The sequence below is a fragment of the Rhinopithecus roxellana genome, chromosome 11 (assembly GCF_007565055.1).
Source record: "Rhinopithecus roxellana isolate Shanxi Qingling chromosome 11, ASM756505v1, whole genome shotgun sequence".
Lineage (NCBI taxonomy): Eukaryota > Metazoa > Chordata > Mammalia > Primates > Cercopithecidae > Rhinopithecus > Rhinopithecus roxellana.
This window is the reverse complement of record NC_044559.1, coordinates 115,182,662-115,200,516: the sequence shown is the minus strand read 5'-3', so window position 1 is coordinate 115,200,516 and position 17,855 is coordinate 115,182,662. Positions and strand designations below refer to the sequence as shown.

At 38.6% G+C, this 17,855-nt stretch overlaps 1 protein-coding gene across 2 annotated transcripts in view; it reads left to right on the top strand.

The window, feature by feature from the left end:
• ITGA8 (integrin subunit alpha 8) overlaps positions 1-17,855 on the top strand; it is a 200,988-nt gene that overhangs the window by 29,043 nt on the left and 154,090 nt on the right. For both annotated transcript variants that reach the window (XM_010365605.2, XM_010365606.2), the window contains exons 3-6: positions 2,152-2,252; positions 6,342-6,465; positions 12,251-12,312; positions 13,407-13,452. In XM_010365605.2, the coding sequence (XP_010363907.1) occupies positions 2,152-2,252; positions 6,342-6,465; positions 12,251-12,312; positions 13,407-13,452 (333 nt within the window). The remainder of the gene's footprint in view (positions 1-2,151; positions 2,253-6,341; positions 6,466-12,250; positions 12,313-13,406; positions 13,453-17,855) is intronic.

The window sequence follows — 17,855 nt, the reverse complement described above, 5'->3', positions numbered from 1 at the left end:
TCGCTCCCCAGGGAGTGGGGAGCCTCAGCAGGTCACACTATGGAGGGCTGAACTCCAGCACTTAAGGGAGGTGGGTGCTGCTGCCATTTGGCCCAAAGGTTGGGTAATACAGCTCAGAGAAAGCTATGTTTCCTGGAGAGGGTGGGCAAAACATGGGCTTGAGTGCAGAATCACACCTGCTCCTCTGCACCAAATCACCAGTTCCCTGGGGCCAAAGCAGAAGGTTGCTTCTGATGCCAAAGGGGTGCAGCTCCTCTGTGGGTTTGGATTCAGCTTTTCTGCTGGGCCCATGCTCTGAGTAGCTGGCAGCAGGGCACAGCAGCAATTGGGATGGGGAGATGAAGGGCCCAGGGTGTAGGGAGCTGCAGCAGGCTGACTGGGGATTGGTGCACTGCTGTGTGTGTGTGAGGATAGTGCAATGTTGGCAGAGGCTCAAGGATGGAGGGATGCAGTGGCTAGTGGCCCCCAGAGCAGGATGTACTCTAGCAGTGACTCCTGCTTCCAGATGGCTCAGTGCAGTAACAGCTTGGGTCACAGCAGTGGGGTACAAAGTGAGCTCCATCTCTGAAGTTGCTCCGCTGTGTGAACTGCAGGTAGCTCCACAGCTGGGCACAGGGCTTTTGAGGACTGCAGAATTCTCCCAAAGCAGACTGCAGGTGTCCATGACAGTGATGGGGCTCAGGAGGCCTCCTGCTCTTCTTTTCCCTCCTAGTTCTGAGTTCATCCTGGCTTGGGAGATGAAATGGTGGAAGAAAGACGTTTTGTTCCCCTCTCTCTGCGGCCATCCGGAGTTTCTATTCTCACAGAGTTTTTGCCACTCCCTTGCTGTACTCCAGTAATCTCCTTAAGTTAGTCTGGTTGCAATGTAGTTGTTTGTTGTTGTTTTGGTCCTTTTTTGTAAGGGAGCAAGTGTTAGGCACCTCTAGTCTTCATCTGGCCGATGCCATCTATCCTAAGTATTTTTTTAAATGCTATTGTAAATGGGATTTTTGTATGATTCTGTGTCCTGCCATTTTACCGGATTTAACATTTTAAATAGTTTCTTAGTGAAATCTTTGGGGCATTCTATATATAAGATTATGTCATCTGCAAACAGGACAATTTAACTTCTTTTCTGATTTGGATGTCTTTTCTTTTTCTTGACCAGCTGCTCTGGTTAGGACTTAGAGTTCTATGTTGAATGGAAGTGGTGAGAGTGGGCATTTCTTCCTGATCTTAGAGGAAAAGATTTCAGCTTTTCACTGCTAAGTGTAATGTTAGCTGTGGGCTTGTGATTTATGGTTTTATTGCGTGTAGGTACATTCCTTCTATATTTAACTTTTTAAGAGTTTTTCTGTTGAAAGTATATTGAATTTTGTCAAATGCTTTTTCTGCATCTATTAAAATGATCATATGGTTTTTGTCCTTTATCTTATTAATGTGGGTAGCATATTTGTTGATTTGCTATGTTGACATATCCTTGCATTCCAGGGATAAATCCCACTTAAACATGATCACTGATCCTTTTAATGTGCTGTTGGATTTGGGTTGCTAGTATTTTGTTGAAAATTTTTACATTTATGTTTATTGGGGATATTAGCCTGTAATTTTCTTTTCTTGTAATGCCCTTGTCTGGCTTTGGTACCAGGGTAATGCTGGCCCTTGGATTATTTCCTTCTCTTCAATTTTTTTTTTTTTTTTTTTTTTTTTTTTTTTTTTTTTTGAAACAGAGTCTTATTTTGTTGCCCAGGCTGGAGTGTAGTGGCACAATCTGAGTTCACTGCAACCTAACCTCCACCTCCTGGGTTCAAGTGATTTTCTCATCTCAGCCTCCTGAGTAGCTGGGACTACAGGCACAAGCCACCACGCCCAGCTGTTTTTATTTTATTTTGTTTTGTTTTGTTTTTTGGTATTTTTTGGTAGAGACAGGGTTTCACCATGTTGCCCAGGCTGGTCTTGAACTCCCAGACTCAAATGATCCTCCCACTTTGGCTTCCCAAATTGCTGGAATTACAGGCATGAGCCACCGTACCCAGCCTCTCTTCAATTTTTTTGGAGGAGTTTCAGAAGGATTTGTATTAGTTCAAGTATATTTAATGTACAAATTTATTATGTGTTTTAATTGGCTGCCATGTTTTACAAATTATTAACTATTCATATTTTTTTTGTTAGACAACAGAAAAATCAGAGTTAATGGAACCAAAGAACATATTGAGTTTAAATCCAATCAGTGGTTTGGAGCAACAGTGAAAGCTCACAAAGGAAAAGTTGTGGTGAGTATGAGCCGTGGGCTTGTGCTGCTGCTTTGGAGTACGGTGTGCACTGCAATGTTTTAAAGCTCATGTTTAGGAAAGCTCTTTCCTATAGGAACATGTTAGACTTTCAATGATAAGCTTGTTGGCATTTTAAAAGAAACTGAATGCTTAAACTTAAGGAATGTATTTTAGTGTTTAAAGTTATCAGAAATAAAGCCTGTTTTCCAGAAAAGCAGTTAATTATTTTCAAATATTTCAAAAACAACTAAGAAAAGTAAAAGCTAAATCTTAAAGTGGTAAAATATTATACTGCTTAAGACTGACTTAGGGACTACTTAAAATCTGACCAGAAAAATAGGACTATTCCCATAAGGAGGCTAAGTTAATCTGCTTTGGTTTCATTGATCCTTTTTCCACCGAAAGGAAAGCTGTCTTTCATAATTTTTAAACGGCTGACTGCATGATTCTCTGAGTTCATTAATACTTTTTAAAGTAAAAACACTCATTCCCAAATAGATAATCTTTCAGCTTCAAAGTGCTATGACTTTATAATTCTATTATTTTATTGTTCTGAGCAATGATACGTGTCTAAGTTATCAAGAAGCAAATGACTGTTGAAGTAATCTCGAAGTCTTTTTTAGTTTGGGGAATTTTTCAACCTATTGGCTTTAATTTCCTTACAACAATAAAGCAATAACTTTGGCTTTTAGGATTTGTTGAAAGCTACTTGAATTATGATTTAATAAGAATAAGTATCTAAAGGAAATGCCTTACTTTATTTAGTCTGTGGTTAACCCCAAAAAGATTTTGACATAAAACAGGTAATGTATAAAGTGTATATGGCCCCCTCTAGTTAAGAAATCCAACATTTACAACATAGTTTTTGTAGCGTTGTCTTTGCATTAATACAAGTTTTACATTCCAGAATTGGTAAGAACTTTTTAAGGTGGTATATGACTTATGGGACTTGCTGTTGAAAAATTAACTCTGTGTAATAACTGTTTGGGGTTTAAAAAATCTTTTGGATAGTTTTGATTTTTGTGTGTGTGTCTTGAAATTTTATCTGTAACACATAATAGTTGCATATTTATTCAGTAATTGTAGAAACCCTCAAAACAATGGAAACTAAAATAATATACCATGTTCATAATAAAAGTGATTAATTTTTGGCATGCATGCATTTTCTAAAATATGTGATGGGAAATAGGATAATACAGAGTATATTTCAAGCTAAATTTTTTCTTTGAACACTGAAACTTAGCAGATTGAACATTTAAATTCTCTCCTATATGGTGTAATTTTATAACTGCAAAATCCTGCCTCCAGAAGTATCATTTTATATATCCAGGTACCATGAGTATACATAGCAGGTTTGGGTCAAAGCCTAAATATATCACATCAGTATGTTTCACATCAATGTGAAACTGAGCAGATTGAAAAAGAGAAACTTTTTAGAGCTAACATCAGACAAACACTGGAAAGCATTTTCGTGGCATGAAATGCCTTTTGGTGAAACAGAAGGTGAGGCCAGTTGGATGAGATCAAGCTACACAAGTGAATGCTTCATGATGTAGACTTCCCTGTGCTTTTGCATCTGCACCTTATGTTGAATTTATGAACCAGATAACTTGGGGAACCTAGAAGAGTTACAGAGTTTTGAGGTATTGGCCAAGACTTTACAATATATAGAGAGGCAAAACCAAACAACTAAAGTTGTAGAAGGGTAATTTATTTGACACTAGGAGTTGTCTTTACTAAAAGTAGTTATGCATTGGTCCAAATTACCAAGGACACATTTGGAAGCACAGACCACTTTCAAATTGGGATTTTTTTTTACTTCTCTGGAATTAAGTGTGACATAATACCATCAAGTTAGAAGGCAGGCTGGCAGCTCTGTGTTCTAGGATTCTGTCTTTAGAGATGAGTATTTGGAGAATCAGATACAATATTTGCAGAAGATTCAGGCAAGCAAAACGGAAGTCCAAATCATGCTAATGTTTTTTACACGTTTATTTCCTCTCTTCATTCCTAACAAAATGTTATTTCATTTCCTTGAAGAGGATTTCCATACAGTGCTCTTGTTAGAATCTAAACTTCTGCAAAAGCAGCCAGATCATGTTTTTCTTGCTATTGTTTAAATCCATTTTTGCCCATAATATTCCTGATATTAAGCAAACTAATTCAGAAGCAGTTCTCTCTTTTCACCACAATGTATTCCTAAAAAGGGGGTCACAGGCAATGACATAAAGTATGTCTTATTTTCTCTAAAGCAACATTCCGAAAATGAAAAGGCATGGGTGAGGCATCAAATCAGTTTCTGATATGACAAATTATAAATCATAAAAGCAAAGATGTAACAAACAAATGCATCATCATTTGGTATTGTAAAATTATGTTTCAACTTCTATCTGATAGGCATGCATTTAATTCAACATGTTATACATCTATTAATCAAGTTTTATATGCAAACCTTCATATGTAAGTCCTGTAGGCAGTTAAATCAATTCCAAAAAAGGTTCCAAAGTGTGAGCAAATATTTGTACAGTATGCAACATTATTTAATTTACCACTCTATATGTTAGCTGGAAATAAGCCCAGGTCATTTGGTTTCTAACCCTTTGGTTATTTGCTACCTTAGAATGGAGAGGGCATTTATGAAATAATGTGGATAACTCTCCTTTCTCAAAAAGATAGAGGCCTTTGGAGTTTATCTCAATACATTTCTCCATAACAAGGCGGGCCAGAGACTTGAATTGCTTCACCTGTCGTGTTTCATGCCTTGAAATGCTTGCAGCTCATTAACATGCTCTCTTACTGACTTTCTGATCACCCCTGATAAAATTGCTAAAACAGGCATAAGATGCTTTTACTTTCAGTTTTGCCCTGAATAAAAACCATGAAAGGAAAAACCAAGCCAAAAACACTGTGAAAATGAAGAAGTGCATCCAGATGAAAGTCATTGTTTAAAAGTCATAAGATGCAGCTTCGGTGATAAACTAGGGGGCGTCACAAAACAGAAGTTTACTAGCTTGTTTGCATCCTTTGATTTGAAAGTCATCTTTCAAAAACAATAATTAGACACAGAAAGGAACTTGTTCTCATAAGACATCACACTGATTAATTCACTGTTTACATGATCATTTGCTTTTATGTAGGTCCAATTAAAAAGAAGAAAAGAAATATGAGTTATTCGCTTTTAGGAATTATTTTCTGCTTGCCTTCAGCGGCAGAAAATATTTAATTTCTATGGGGTCTAGGTGCTGTGGCTCTTCCCTGTAATTCCAGCACTTTGGGAGGCTGAGACAAGAGGATTACTTAAGCCCAGGAGATTGAGACCAGTTGGAGCAACCTAGTGAGACTCTATCTCGAAAGAAGAAAGAAAGAAAGAAAGAAAGAGAGAAAGGGAGAAAGGGAGAAAGGGAGAAAGGGAGAAAGGAGAAAGGGAGAAAGGGAGAAAGGGAGAAAGGGAGAAAGGGAGAAAGGGAGAAAGGGAGAAAGGGAGAAAGGGAGAAAGGGAGAAAGGGAGAAAGGGAGAAAGGGAGAAAGGGAGAAAGGGGAGAAAGGGAGAAAGGGAGAAAGGGAGAAAGGGAGAAAGGGAGAAAGAAAGAAAGAAAGAAAGAAAGAAAGAAAGAAGAAAGAAGAAAGAAAGAAAGAAAGAAAGAAAGAAAGAAAGAAAGAAAGAAAGAAAGAAAAATTAGCCAGGCATGGTGGTGTGTGCCTGTGGTCCCAGCTACTTGGGAGGCTCAGGCAAGAGGATCACGTAAGCACAGGATATTGTGGCTACAGTGAGCTGTGATCAGGCCTCTGCACTCCAGCCTGGGTGACAGAGCAAGACCTTGTCTCAAAAAAAAAAAAAAAAAAAAAAAAATTGTCAGAAAACTCCTTTTTTTGCATGTATTTAATTTTCACCAATTCTATAGTGTATTAACATAAAAAATTACTTTTGGAAGTAATTACCTCTGATGACCAAGGTACTCATTAGCATGCTAGAGGCCAATTTATTCACCCAATAATGTAACCGTTTGTTATACCAATAAATCAGATAAAACTATAGTATGAGAAACCTACAGCAAAAATGTATTTTTTTTTGTCTTTGATGTTTCCTAGGCCTGTGCTCCTTTATATCACTGGAGAACTCTTAAACCGACACCAGAAAAAGACCCAGTTGGCACCTGCTATGTAGCAATTCAGAACTTCAGCGCCTATGCCGAGTTCTCTCCTTGCCGGAACAGTAAGCAAATTTTATTCCTTGAAAGTGACATTAGCTCAAGCACTTTTTTATTGTAGACAGGAGTGCAGGTAGGCTCAAAACACCATTGAAAACTTTCAGGGTTGCAAGGAAAAAGCTTTGGGGGTAAGTAAAGATTTCTGTCAGCCTTATAGATGTCTTGATGTGACAGCAGGTCAAAGGCGTGGAATTCTACTGATCTTCTGTGTTTTAGAACACTTCTGATTTAAGATATTTTGCAGAATTGATTGGTTCCTTATTTTAGGCCATAAGGTGTCAGTTGCTGTTCAAAATTCACGCCCCGTGTCCTAAAGAATGCTGACTCCCCACTCTACTTGTTTATTGCTGAAATGGTGTTAGCTAGCATGGTTGGACCTGGGCATATGTTCAACTTGAGATTTCTGTCTGGCTTGTGTTCTCAATGGCTGTTTCTTTCTTTGCCAGCTGTGTATGCAGACTGTCTGCATGATATGCCTTTCTGCTTAAGAGGTTTAATCCTTTTTTTCAAAATGACCCTGTATACTTAGAGTTCAAATCTCATATGGCAGTTCCAGGAATCTTGCAGCCAAGTAGTCTTTAAAGCAAACCTGGGAGTGTCATCTTTGGGGTTTTGTGTTTTGATCATTTTATCTCTGTGGAATACCCAAGACTTGGGATAGCATGATGGACAGATGGATGGATGGATGCATGGATGGATGGATCGGTGGATGGGTGGATGGATAGATGGATTCATCTACTCGGAGTCCTTTAATTAACTCCTCCAGTTTTCAGTGTGCCAGATAGATCACTGGGATTTGTTGATAAGCAACCTATGGATTTTCATTCTTATTCTTGATAATCCACAAGACCATACTGGAAGGAAAATGTAGTAGAAAGAACATTCTAGTGACTGATTTCAGGATATTGATTTAAAAAAAACCACTAAATCCCAAATTAGCTTGATCTCTAAACCTATAAATTTTTCCCCCTTTGCATGATGTTTCTAAAATTCAATATTAATGTAGGGAAGATAATGATCAAATGTCATAAATAAATTAGAAAAAACAGATTAGTGATATTAGAGGGTTAACAAACAGGCTACTGAGATTTAGAAACCTAAAGTACTGGGAACGGAACCGTTTTTTTGTTGTTGTTATTGTTATTTGTTTGTTTGTTTTTGAGATAGCGTCTCACTCTGTCACCCAGGCTGGAGTGCAATAGTGTGATCATGGCACAATGTTTGTGATCATGGCTCAGTGTAGCCTTGACTTCCTGGACTCAAGCAGTCGTCCCACCTCAGCCTCCCAAATAGCTGGGACCACAGGCATGTGCCACCATGCCTAGCTAATTTTTGTATTTTTTGTAGAGAAGGGTTTTTGCCATGTTGTCCAGGGTGATCTTGAATTCCAGAGCTCATGCGATCCACCCATCTCAGCCTTTCAAAGTGCTGGGATTGCAGCCATGCAGCATCACACCTGGCTTGAACATTTTAACTCTGATGGCTTTTAGTGAGGATTTTTAACAAGGAGAAGATTATTGCTTTCTATTTGAAAATACTGAAGTAAATCAGACACTTCTTCAGATTACAAAAAATGTGACCTGAATGGATAGTCCCTGGAATAAGGATTTTATTTTAAATAGCTTTAAAGTAGGCGTTTTTTGTAGATCATGGGACTGAAGTATTTATTCAATGCAGGATTTCTTTTTGTTTTTTTTTTTCTTTTTTTTTTTTTTTGAGACGGAGTTTCGCTCTGTCGCCCGGGCTGGAGTGCAGTGGAGGGATCTCGGCTCACCGCAAGCTCCGCCTCCCGGGTTCACGCCATTCTCCTGCCTCAGCCTCCCGAGTAGCTGGGACTACAGGCGCCCACCACTAGGCCCGGCTAGTTTTTTTTTGTTTTTTTTTTTTTTTTGTATTTTTAGTAGAGACGGGGTTTCACCGTGTTAGCCAGGATGGTCTCAATCTCCTGACCTCATGATCCACCCGTCTCGGCCTCCCAAAGTGCTGGGATTACAGGCGTGAGCCACCGCGCCCGGCCAGGATTTCTTAAAACACACACACACACACACACACACACACACACACACACACACACACACACACACACATTGAGCACTAAACTAACTCTTCTATGTTTAGGGAATACAGCAAAGAACAAGAGGAAAAAAGCCCTCTGTTCAAGGAACTGGCTCTAGACAGCAAAAATGTAAAGAAATGTGTTTATGATACAATGTCAGGCAGTGAAAAGTGCTACAAAAAATACAACAAGACAAGAAAGGAGGGAGAGACCTGTGCTGGGGAAGCCAGGGGAAGAGCAGCATTTTAGACAAGATGATAGAAAGAGATTCTTCTAGCAAATGATTATTGGAGTAGAGAGGAGAGAAACTCCCCAGACTCAGGCAACAACCAATGTGAGGCCTAGTTTGTGTCGCGTTCCATTCAAAGTGCTGTGCTCTTGGATTTATTAAGAGGTCAGTATTGTTACGCTGAAGATAAAATCCCACAAACAATATCAAAGGAAATCCAAAATAGATCAGAAAAAGAATGGGAGTGGAGAGATTCATGACTGAACTTGTTTCATCAATATTTACACCTATCCATATCCTATACTCCACGCCTGTTCTGTGATATTGATCATGTGCTCACGGACAAGCGGGCTCGTTCAACGAACAACAAATAACTCTAACTAAAAAGACGAGACCATCCTTCATATGCCTTTTGCCTTGATAATGTAGGATATTCTTCCAACTGCCATCAAGGATGATCTTCATAAAACTAGTCACTCCTTGTTCTGCCTTTTCACCTGACTACCTGTGTGGGATGTGAGGGCTCACATCAAAATACACCACATGAAATGTAGACTTCTAGGGGAAAAGTTTCAGAGTGAGTTTGAACCATTCTTTTTTTATTTTTATTTTTACTTTTTTGAGGTGGAGTCTCGCTCTGTCACCCAGGCTGGAGTGCAGTGGTGTGATCTTGGCTCACTGCAAGCACTGCCCCCAGGGTTCACGCCATTCTCCTGCCTCAGCCTCCCAAGTAGCTGGGACTACAGGTGCCTGCCACCATGCCTGGCTAATGTTTTGCATTTTTTTAGTAGGGACAGGGTTTCACTGTGTTAGCCAGGATGGTCTCAATCTCCTGACCTCATGATCCACCCGCCTCAGCCTCCCAAAGTGCTGGGATTACAGGCGGGAGCCACCGCACCCGGCCTGAACCATTCTTCAAAAATGTACATTAATGCACATTTGCATCTTAAGCTGCACAGACACAGTAGGCTAATAGCTCAACAAAGATAGAATGGAACACATGTTGAGTTGCAGAATAGCTCAATAAACTGCCATGAATTCTTTCCTCTCTGCTGTATAGCCACAGTTTTCACATCCTCCTGGTCTCCCTATTCCTACGGGTACTTCTTCCTCCTCAGATCATCTAAGAAGCAGACTTTCCGTCATGGCCAAGAAGTTCACAGATCATTAACACAAAGCCAGCTTCTTCCTGAGCATATGGATGGTCAGTATCCCAGAACAGGAAACATCAGTAATATTATTTTCAAAAGAAAATTTAAAGAAGCACCTCATGTTAATTTTACACCACAAACCCACTCTGCTGATATTGTCAGCCATTACCTGCTCATTCATATTGATCACCTGCCTATGGCTCTTATGGTCATTCATAATTCAGGGGGAGATGGTTCACACACACCCTTCCATTTGTTGGATAAGAAGTCAACAAATAGTAGCAAATTATCCACAGGCTTCCTTGGATTCCTGAGTTCACTCTAGGACGTAATTATCAAGTTCACAGATGCTCTGAAGTCCCAGGAAGAAAGATTCCTTCAACTCTCATAAATTATGATTCAACAAGGAAAAAAAAAAAGACTTTGTCATGGAAAGAACCTCATGCTCTATTATAATTACCACTTACAATAAACATTTGGAGCTCATTATTTTCTCAGTGTATTTTGTAAAAAATGAATGTTTTCTCTTAATTGTTTTCAGCCTGCTGTTTTAAAGCAGTACTTTCAAAGAATGGTTGTGTTTCTTCCCTTTCGAATAATTTACAATCTTAAAAATAAAAAGTTAGGGTTGAATTTAAAAGGGATTTTTAAAGGCTTGTGGATGGAAAAATATGTAAGAACATGTATATGAATACATATAGGTTCAGAGTAATATCTCATGCATTCATATATATATCTAGATGCATATAAATATTTATACTTATGAGCTTCTAGAAAATTGCTACTCAGACATTCCAAATTATAGAGATGAGCTTTTAGGAAACTTTATAGGATTCATGACCATAAATCATGAAATACAGTTGTGAAATAAGGAACAAATTTTGTTAAAATACAGTGCATGAGGTCAAAAAGTGTTTTTAAAAATAAAGGGAGCATCTGTAAAAAATTGATGATGACAGTGCTAAAATTAGCTAAGTAATGACAAAAGGAAAGAAAAAACCAGGAGACATTCTAAGGGAAGCTGGAAAGGCCAGGTCCATCTCAAAAAGCTTCTGAACAGGCACATGCCCAGTCATCAGTACTTCTTGTGATGACGTGTGTTTCCCTTCCCATCCTCTTATTTCAGTTTCCACTGAGGAATATCCTTGATAAGAAATGATTTACATGTCCAAATCTAACTATGCAGGATTGAAATTCCCTCTACTTAATTCACTACATTTTGGCTATTTTAGGCCTGTTAGGAGTTGTAGAAACTCTTTTAAAGTACAGGTTACAAGTAGTAAATTCCTGGTCCTAATGCCCTACAGACTTTTGATAATAGCCTTGAAATCATGGTGTTGGTCTGCCTATACTTTACAACTGTACCATGAGGTCCTATTGGACAATGAGTTAGTGAGTCATATTGGATGGAAAGCAAGATAAGCTACTACTAGAATTTTGTCTTTTGTGAACACTAGCATTGCAATGTCCAGTGAGACTGTGACCAGAAATGCAATTTCCCAATTTACCCAGCTTATTATAACAGGATAATTAATTTTATTATTATTTTTGTTTGTTTGAGATGGAGTCTTGCTCTGTCACCCAGGCTGGAGTGCAGTGACATGATCTCTGCTCACTGCAACCTCTGCCTCCCAGGTTCAAGCGATTCTCCTGGCTCAGTCTCCCAAGTAGCTGGGACTGCAGACATGCGCCACCGTGCCCAGCTAATTTTTATATTTTTAGTGGAGACAGGGTTTCACCATGTTTGCCAGGATGATCTCGATCTCTTGACCTCATGATCTGCCTGCCTTGGCCTCCCAAAGTGCTGGGATTACAGGTGTGAGCCACCGCGCCTGGCCATAATAGGATAATTTAAAATTAAGTTCCTATTAAAGAGCATAACAATGGAAACGCTTATTGGTGGCCCAGAAGATGACATCCACAAAGGTCATCTTACACTGCTCCTTCTTCCTCAAGGTGTCACCTGTTGGGAATGACAGACCTGCCTTCACTCAGCACGAGGGGGCAAAGGAGAGACACGTTATTGCCTCATGGGAAATTTGGAATATAGTCAAAGATAGAGATTTTATTTCTTCAAATGAACATGAGTCATAAGACCCAATATAGTAGCCAAAAGGGATGTTATTCCTGTTGATCTTACTAGAGAATCACAATGATATTTGGGGTAAGAAAATAGATGGAAATTTGTTTAATAAATGACTTGGAATACATTTAAAAAATACACATAAAACACATATTGATCATTTTTAATTTAGAAGGTTCCAGAGGAAATAACATAATATCCTGAATTGGTTATTAAAAAAATATTTCAGGAATGATGATATTATAACATGTATGTATTTTGATCATTCTAGGCAATGCTGATCCGGAAGGGCAGGGTTACTGCCAAGCAGGATTTAGTCTGGATTTTTATAAGGTGAATTATTTTGGTCTTGCAGCTTCTAATATTTAATCTGATTGCTTTTTTTTTACCCTCTGCCTCTCACTCCCACACCCCAAAGCCACCACCACCACCAAAGAAACAAAGAATCTTAAGGAACATACCTAGCCTGTTTGGGCAAATTCTTTCTAAAAATATTTTCTGTTCACTTTTTATTTTCATGTAAATAACTTACGTACATAGCAGCCTATTAAATAGTAGAGAAATAGACATGATGAAAAGCAACAGCCTTTCTTCTTACCCTTTGTGGCAATAATTTTTTAAATGAAAATCTAAAAAACTCAGTAAAGAAATGTTTCTTAAAAAGATCACAGGAATCTATTCATTTTTTGTTAACTGTAATTGACCAGTTACATTTAATATTAATATTAAAATTCACATATCATTCACAAAATTAAACAGAGATGTTCAGTAAGAATGTAGAGGGAACAGATTCTGTGGTTTTGAAAATAGTATAGAAAAATTTCATCAATGTATAAACTGTTTACTGTCTTTTATCATACTTTTTATCATTACTTTTTTGTTTTGGTATTTTCCACTGAGAGTTAAAAATATGAGGCATGAAAGGTGAGGATGTAAATTCATGAGAAAATGTTTGTATTTGCTAGTCTGGAGTGTTTGCTCTTTCTCCTGAGAAGGAGGAGGCATTGAGGATGTATGGAAAAAAATAGGCATTACTATGGCCTTGAAATAAATTGGAACAGAATTTTTTTTATCACTGAGCCTCAAAAGACCATGTCTGCAGAACTGCACAGCATTAAACATGTTGATATTTTGCTTGTCAGAGGCAATGCCCAAAACCAGAATTTATCTCTCTCAAGGGAGAGAGTTCAACTTACTTAATTGAGTGAAATTAAAATTATTTAATGTGATAATTCACTAAATAATTGAAAACAAAAGAGGAAGGAAAATGAACTGCAGGCTTCAGATAGAAGGGTCTCTTTTAAAAATTGCTTTTTATGTGTAACAAATTGTTAGAGCAATGCTTATTAACAATGATATATCACCCTTTAAAAATGTTCAGTGTTTCTTTTCTGATTATGGTTGCTGTTGCTGTTTCTGTTTTGTAGAATGGAGACCTTATTGTGGGAGGACCTGGGAGTTTCTACTGGCAAGGTATGTTCTGTTGGCAGAGCAGAAAAGCACATTTACTGTTACTAACAGAAGGATAGGCCCAGAAGTAATGTTAAATGTTTACTTTCTGTTACCTTAATTTTATATCCTTATTCATAGTTTCTCAAATGAAGCATTATTTGTTGTTTTTGCTTTTAATATTTTATTTTAATTGACAAAACAATTGCACATGTTTATGGGGAACATGTGATATTTTCATACATGTATATGATGTGTAATGATCAAATCAGGGTAATTAGCATAACCATCACCTCAAACATTGATCATTTGTGTTAGGAACATTTTTTTTTTTTTTTTTTTTTTTTTTTTTTTGTTGAGACGGAGTCTCGCTCTGTCGCCCAGGCTGGAGTGCAGTGGCCGGATCTCAGCTCACTGCAAGCTCCGCCTCCCTGGTTTACGCCATTCTCCTGCCTCAGCCTCCTGAGTAGCTGGGACTACAGGCACCCGCCACCTCACCCGGCTAGTTTTTTTTTTTTTTTTTTTTTTTGTATTTTTAGTAGAGACGGGGTTTCACCGTGTTAGCCAGGATGGTCTCGATCTCCTGACCTGTGATCCGCCCGTCTCGGCCTCCCAAAGTGCTGGGATTACAGGCTTGAGCCACCACGCCCGGCCAAGGAACATTTTAAATCTCTTCTAGCTATTTGAAAATATGCAATAAATTGTTGTTAACTGTAGTCACCTTATAGTGCTATAGAACATAAGAACTTATTCCCCCTACCAGGCTGTACTTTTGTGTCCGTTAACCCATCTCTGGCTATACCTGAATCTCTATTCATCCTTTCCTCTAGGAACCACTTTTCCACACTCTACTTCAGTGAAATCAATTTGTTTAGCTTCCATGTATGAGTAAGAACAAAAGCATCATTTCGATTTGTATTCTCATTTGTTTTGTTTTTGTTTTTTCTGATACAGAGTTTTGCTCTTGTTGCCCAGGATGGAGTGCAACAGCATGATCTTGACTCACTGCAACCTCCACCTCCCAGGTTCAGGCAATTCTCCTGCCTCAGCCTCCTGAGTAGCTGGAAATACAGGTGCACGCCACCATGCCCAGCTAATTTTTGAATTTTTAGTAGAGATGGGGTTTCACCATGTTGGTCAGGCTGGTCTCAAACTCTTGACCTCAGGTGATCCACCCGCCTTGGCCTCCCAAAGTGCTAGGATTACAGGCGTAAACCACTGTGCCCAGCCCGTACTCTGTAATGTAAATGATATTTTTAAATACTCTTGCAACTTAACAATTCATTTCTCCATCAAGAATGTGTTGAGGCTCTGCCAAGCTCTGTGGTAGATGCTGGGGATACATTAATGAGTAAAAACACATTATTTTTACTGTCATGGAGGTTAATATCTAGAGAATAACAGGCATTAATCAAACACTCACAGGGGTACCCGAGAACCCCCAACTGTGATACACACTCCAAAGCAAAGGTATTTGGTGATGGGGCTGGGAGAAATTAGGAGGCTTTTCCAGGGTGGCTGTGGATAGGTGTGTGTTGTCCTCTGACCACCGGCTGACAGGGAGCTGGAATACAACCTGTGTTCTGCTTACAGAGCCATGAACCCAGGTGCAGACAGCATCTGCCCAGAGGAAATGACGTCTTCTAATTCTTGCTAAGGTGCTGCATAGGCCAGCGGCAGCGCAAAGGTTAACGAACTTGGAAAGCAAGCAACCCTGAACTGAGATCTGGACCTTACGTAGGAGTTACATAGGTGAAGAGAGGAGGGACCATGTGCAGATGTTCTGTGGGAGGCAGGAGGGCAGTGTGGGTGAGAACAGAGGAAAGTCAAGGTGACCAGAGTTAAGAGAGTGAGGGAAGAAGTGCTTGGGTGGTATGGAGTCCCTAATGTCACAAAAGAATGGATGATGTGAAATTAACACAATAATGTTAATAGATGTTAATTTCACATCATCCATTCTTTAAGTTGAAAAAACGTTGGATACAAAGGATTTGCTGAAAATTTTCCATAGCAATGGCACATAGAAGCATTTTGTCTGAGACATAGAAATTTAAAATTTTATTCAAGTTTCACATTGCAGGCTTGCAGTCCATGCTAAGCTGTTTTGTCTTCATTCTACAAACTATGGGAAACCACTGGGAGATTTTAAGAGTTTAAATAGATGGCTTAGGCTAGAGTAAGAAGGTGTTGTTTGTCCTGAGTATAGTGACAAACTACGAAATGAGTTTAAGCATGGAGTGCTACAACTGAATTTATGTTTTGAAAAGATCATTCTGGCTGCGTTACAGAAAATAGATTGAAAGTTGGCCAAGGTGAACTATCAGCAAAGTAGTTACAAGGATATAAACTACTTTTAAGTTTATCAGGTAAACAAGCTGTATAAGTTTCAGGTAAAGATGTCTGTTTCTTAGAGCGACGATGGTACAGACTGAAAAAGAAGAGAAATTTGAGAAACACTTTGGAGGCAAACGAAGCAGCCTAAATGATGGGTTGGATATATGGCGGTAAGGGAAGAGAGGTGGTGAGGGAATGTTTCTGACACCTGCTACTGAATGGCTGTAGGTGGGTGCTGTTCACTGAGATAGAGAACACTGGAAGAGGACAGGTTTGGAGCGGGCTGGAGAGGGAAGAAGATGAGTTTACTTTTTGTTCTGTTGGGTATGAAAATGTTTGAAATACCTAAAGGGTTTCACATAAGTATTTAGGGCTTAAGCTCAGAAGACATCTAAAGTGAAATATAAATTTTCATCACTTGCGTACTGATTTTAACGAGGTAACGGGTATAGATGGGAGGCCTAGAGAGAGAATACCGAGAAGATTCTGTAATTTGGGCTGTAAAGTTTAGGATAGAGTAGAATCTGAGATTAATAGTTGAGGGAGGAATTTTTTTAATGGAAGAAACTTGATCATGTTTAAAAGTCATTGAGAAAGATCCAGGAGAGATCGATTTATGAAAATTTTTTTTTTTTTTTTTTTTTTGGTGACGAGTCTCACTTTGTCACCCAGGATTGGAGTGCAGTGGTGCAATCTTGACTCACTGCAACCTCTGCCTCCTAGGTTTAAGCGATTCTCCTGCCTCAGCCTCCTGAGTAGCTGGGACTACAGGTGCCTGCCACACCTGTCTAATTTTTGTATTTTTAGTAGAGACAGGGGTTCACCATGTTGGTCAGGCTGGTCTCAAACTCCTGACCTCATGATCTGCCCACCTCGGCCTCCCAAAGTTCTGGGATTACAGGTGTGAGCTACCACACCCAGCCGATTTATGATAAAATTATATATAAACTTAATGTTAAGCTCAATTCATGCATATACAATTATAAACATCAAATAATTAACATTTTGGTATTTAAAAATTACTTTGCAAACTGTAAAACTATATATTTTGCACAACAGATGGCTACAAAATGAAAATTATATTTATGGAGGGTTTTCTAATTCACTTGGTTTATTTCACATAATCTATTCTTTTCCTTAAACTGAAAAAATGTCTGAGACAAATGATTTGTTAAAAATTTGCCATAGCAATGGCATATAGAAACACATGTTTGAGACATAGAATTTAAAATTGTATTCAGTTTTAAGATGATAATGTTTATAGACACAGCTAAAGGAAACAGCAAAGACAGTGTGTATGTGGGATGGAGGAAAGAGAGTCTTTAGCTCTTACCCAGAGACAACTGGCAAATTCTACAGTGTTCAGAAACTCGTGTGTAAATACCATTGTCTTAATAGCAGAATAGTCATTTCAGTCCCAGTCACTTGGCAATATTTATGATCTGGTTTGACAGTTTTATTCTTTTGTGGTCCTCCAACAGAAAGACTGTGGGAATTATGTGTGAAATCCCAAAGATTAATTTGGCTTTCAAATTGATGTTAAATGATAGTCTTTTGAAAGCATTTCTTCAGCTTTCTCCCAAAGAGCATGATCTCACACTTTTGCCTTAGATGTCCATGGTAAACATGGGAATGCATAGAAATTGCAGCGGAAATTGCTGGCTGTCTTTTAGATACTTGTCTACCCCAATGCCATATTTCAAGACTTCTGAGAGTGACTTTTGAGAGAGATTAGTCAAAGTTCTTATCATATCAATGTTGGTGCCCATGGATTTCTCTTTTGCTGAATTTTGGATCTCATTGGACCTAGCTGCTTCCCATTGTTGTAATTTTATGCTCTCTCTATATTTTAGCAAGAAAAGCAGATGGCTCAAAGATTTTGTAATTCCTTCGTTTAACTTAGCTGATATATTTTATTATCTATTAATCGGATACGTGATTTAGATTGAACACAGTATCTATACTTTGCAAGAATACCAAAAGTTTTATTAGAATGCCAAAGGAAACGTTGGTTATAATGTCTGATATCCTACTAGCAAAACCATATGACCTTAGAGAATGCACTCTAGCTCTTTGGGCCTCAGTTTCTCCAC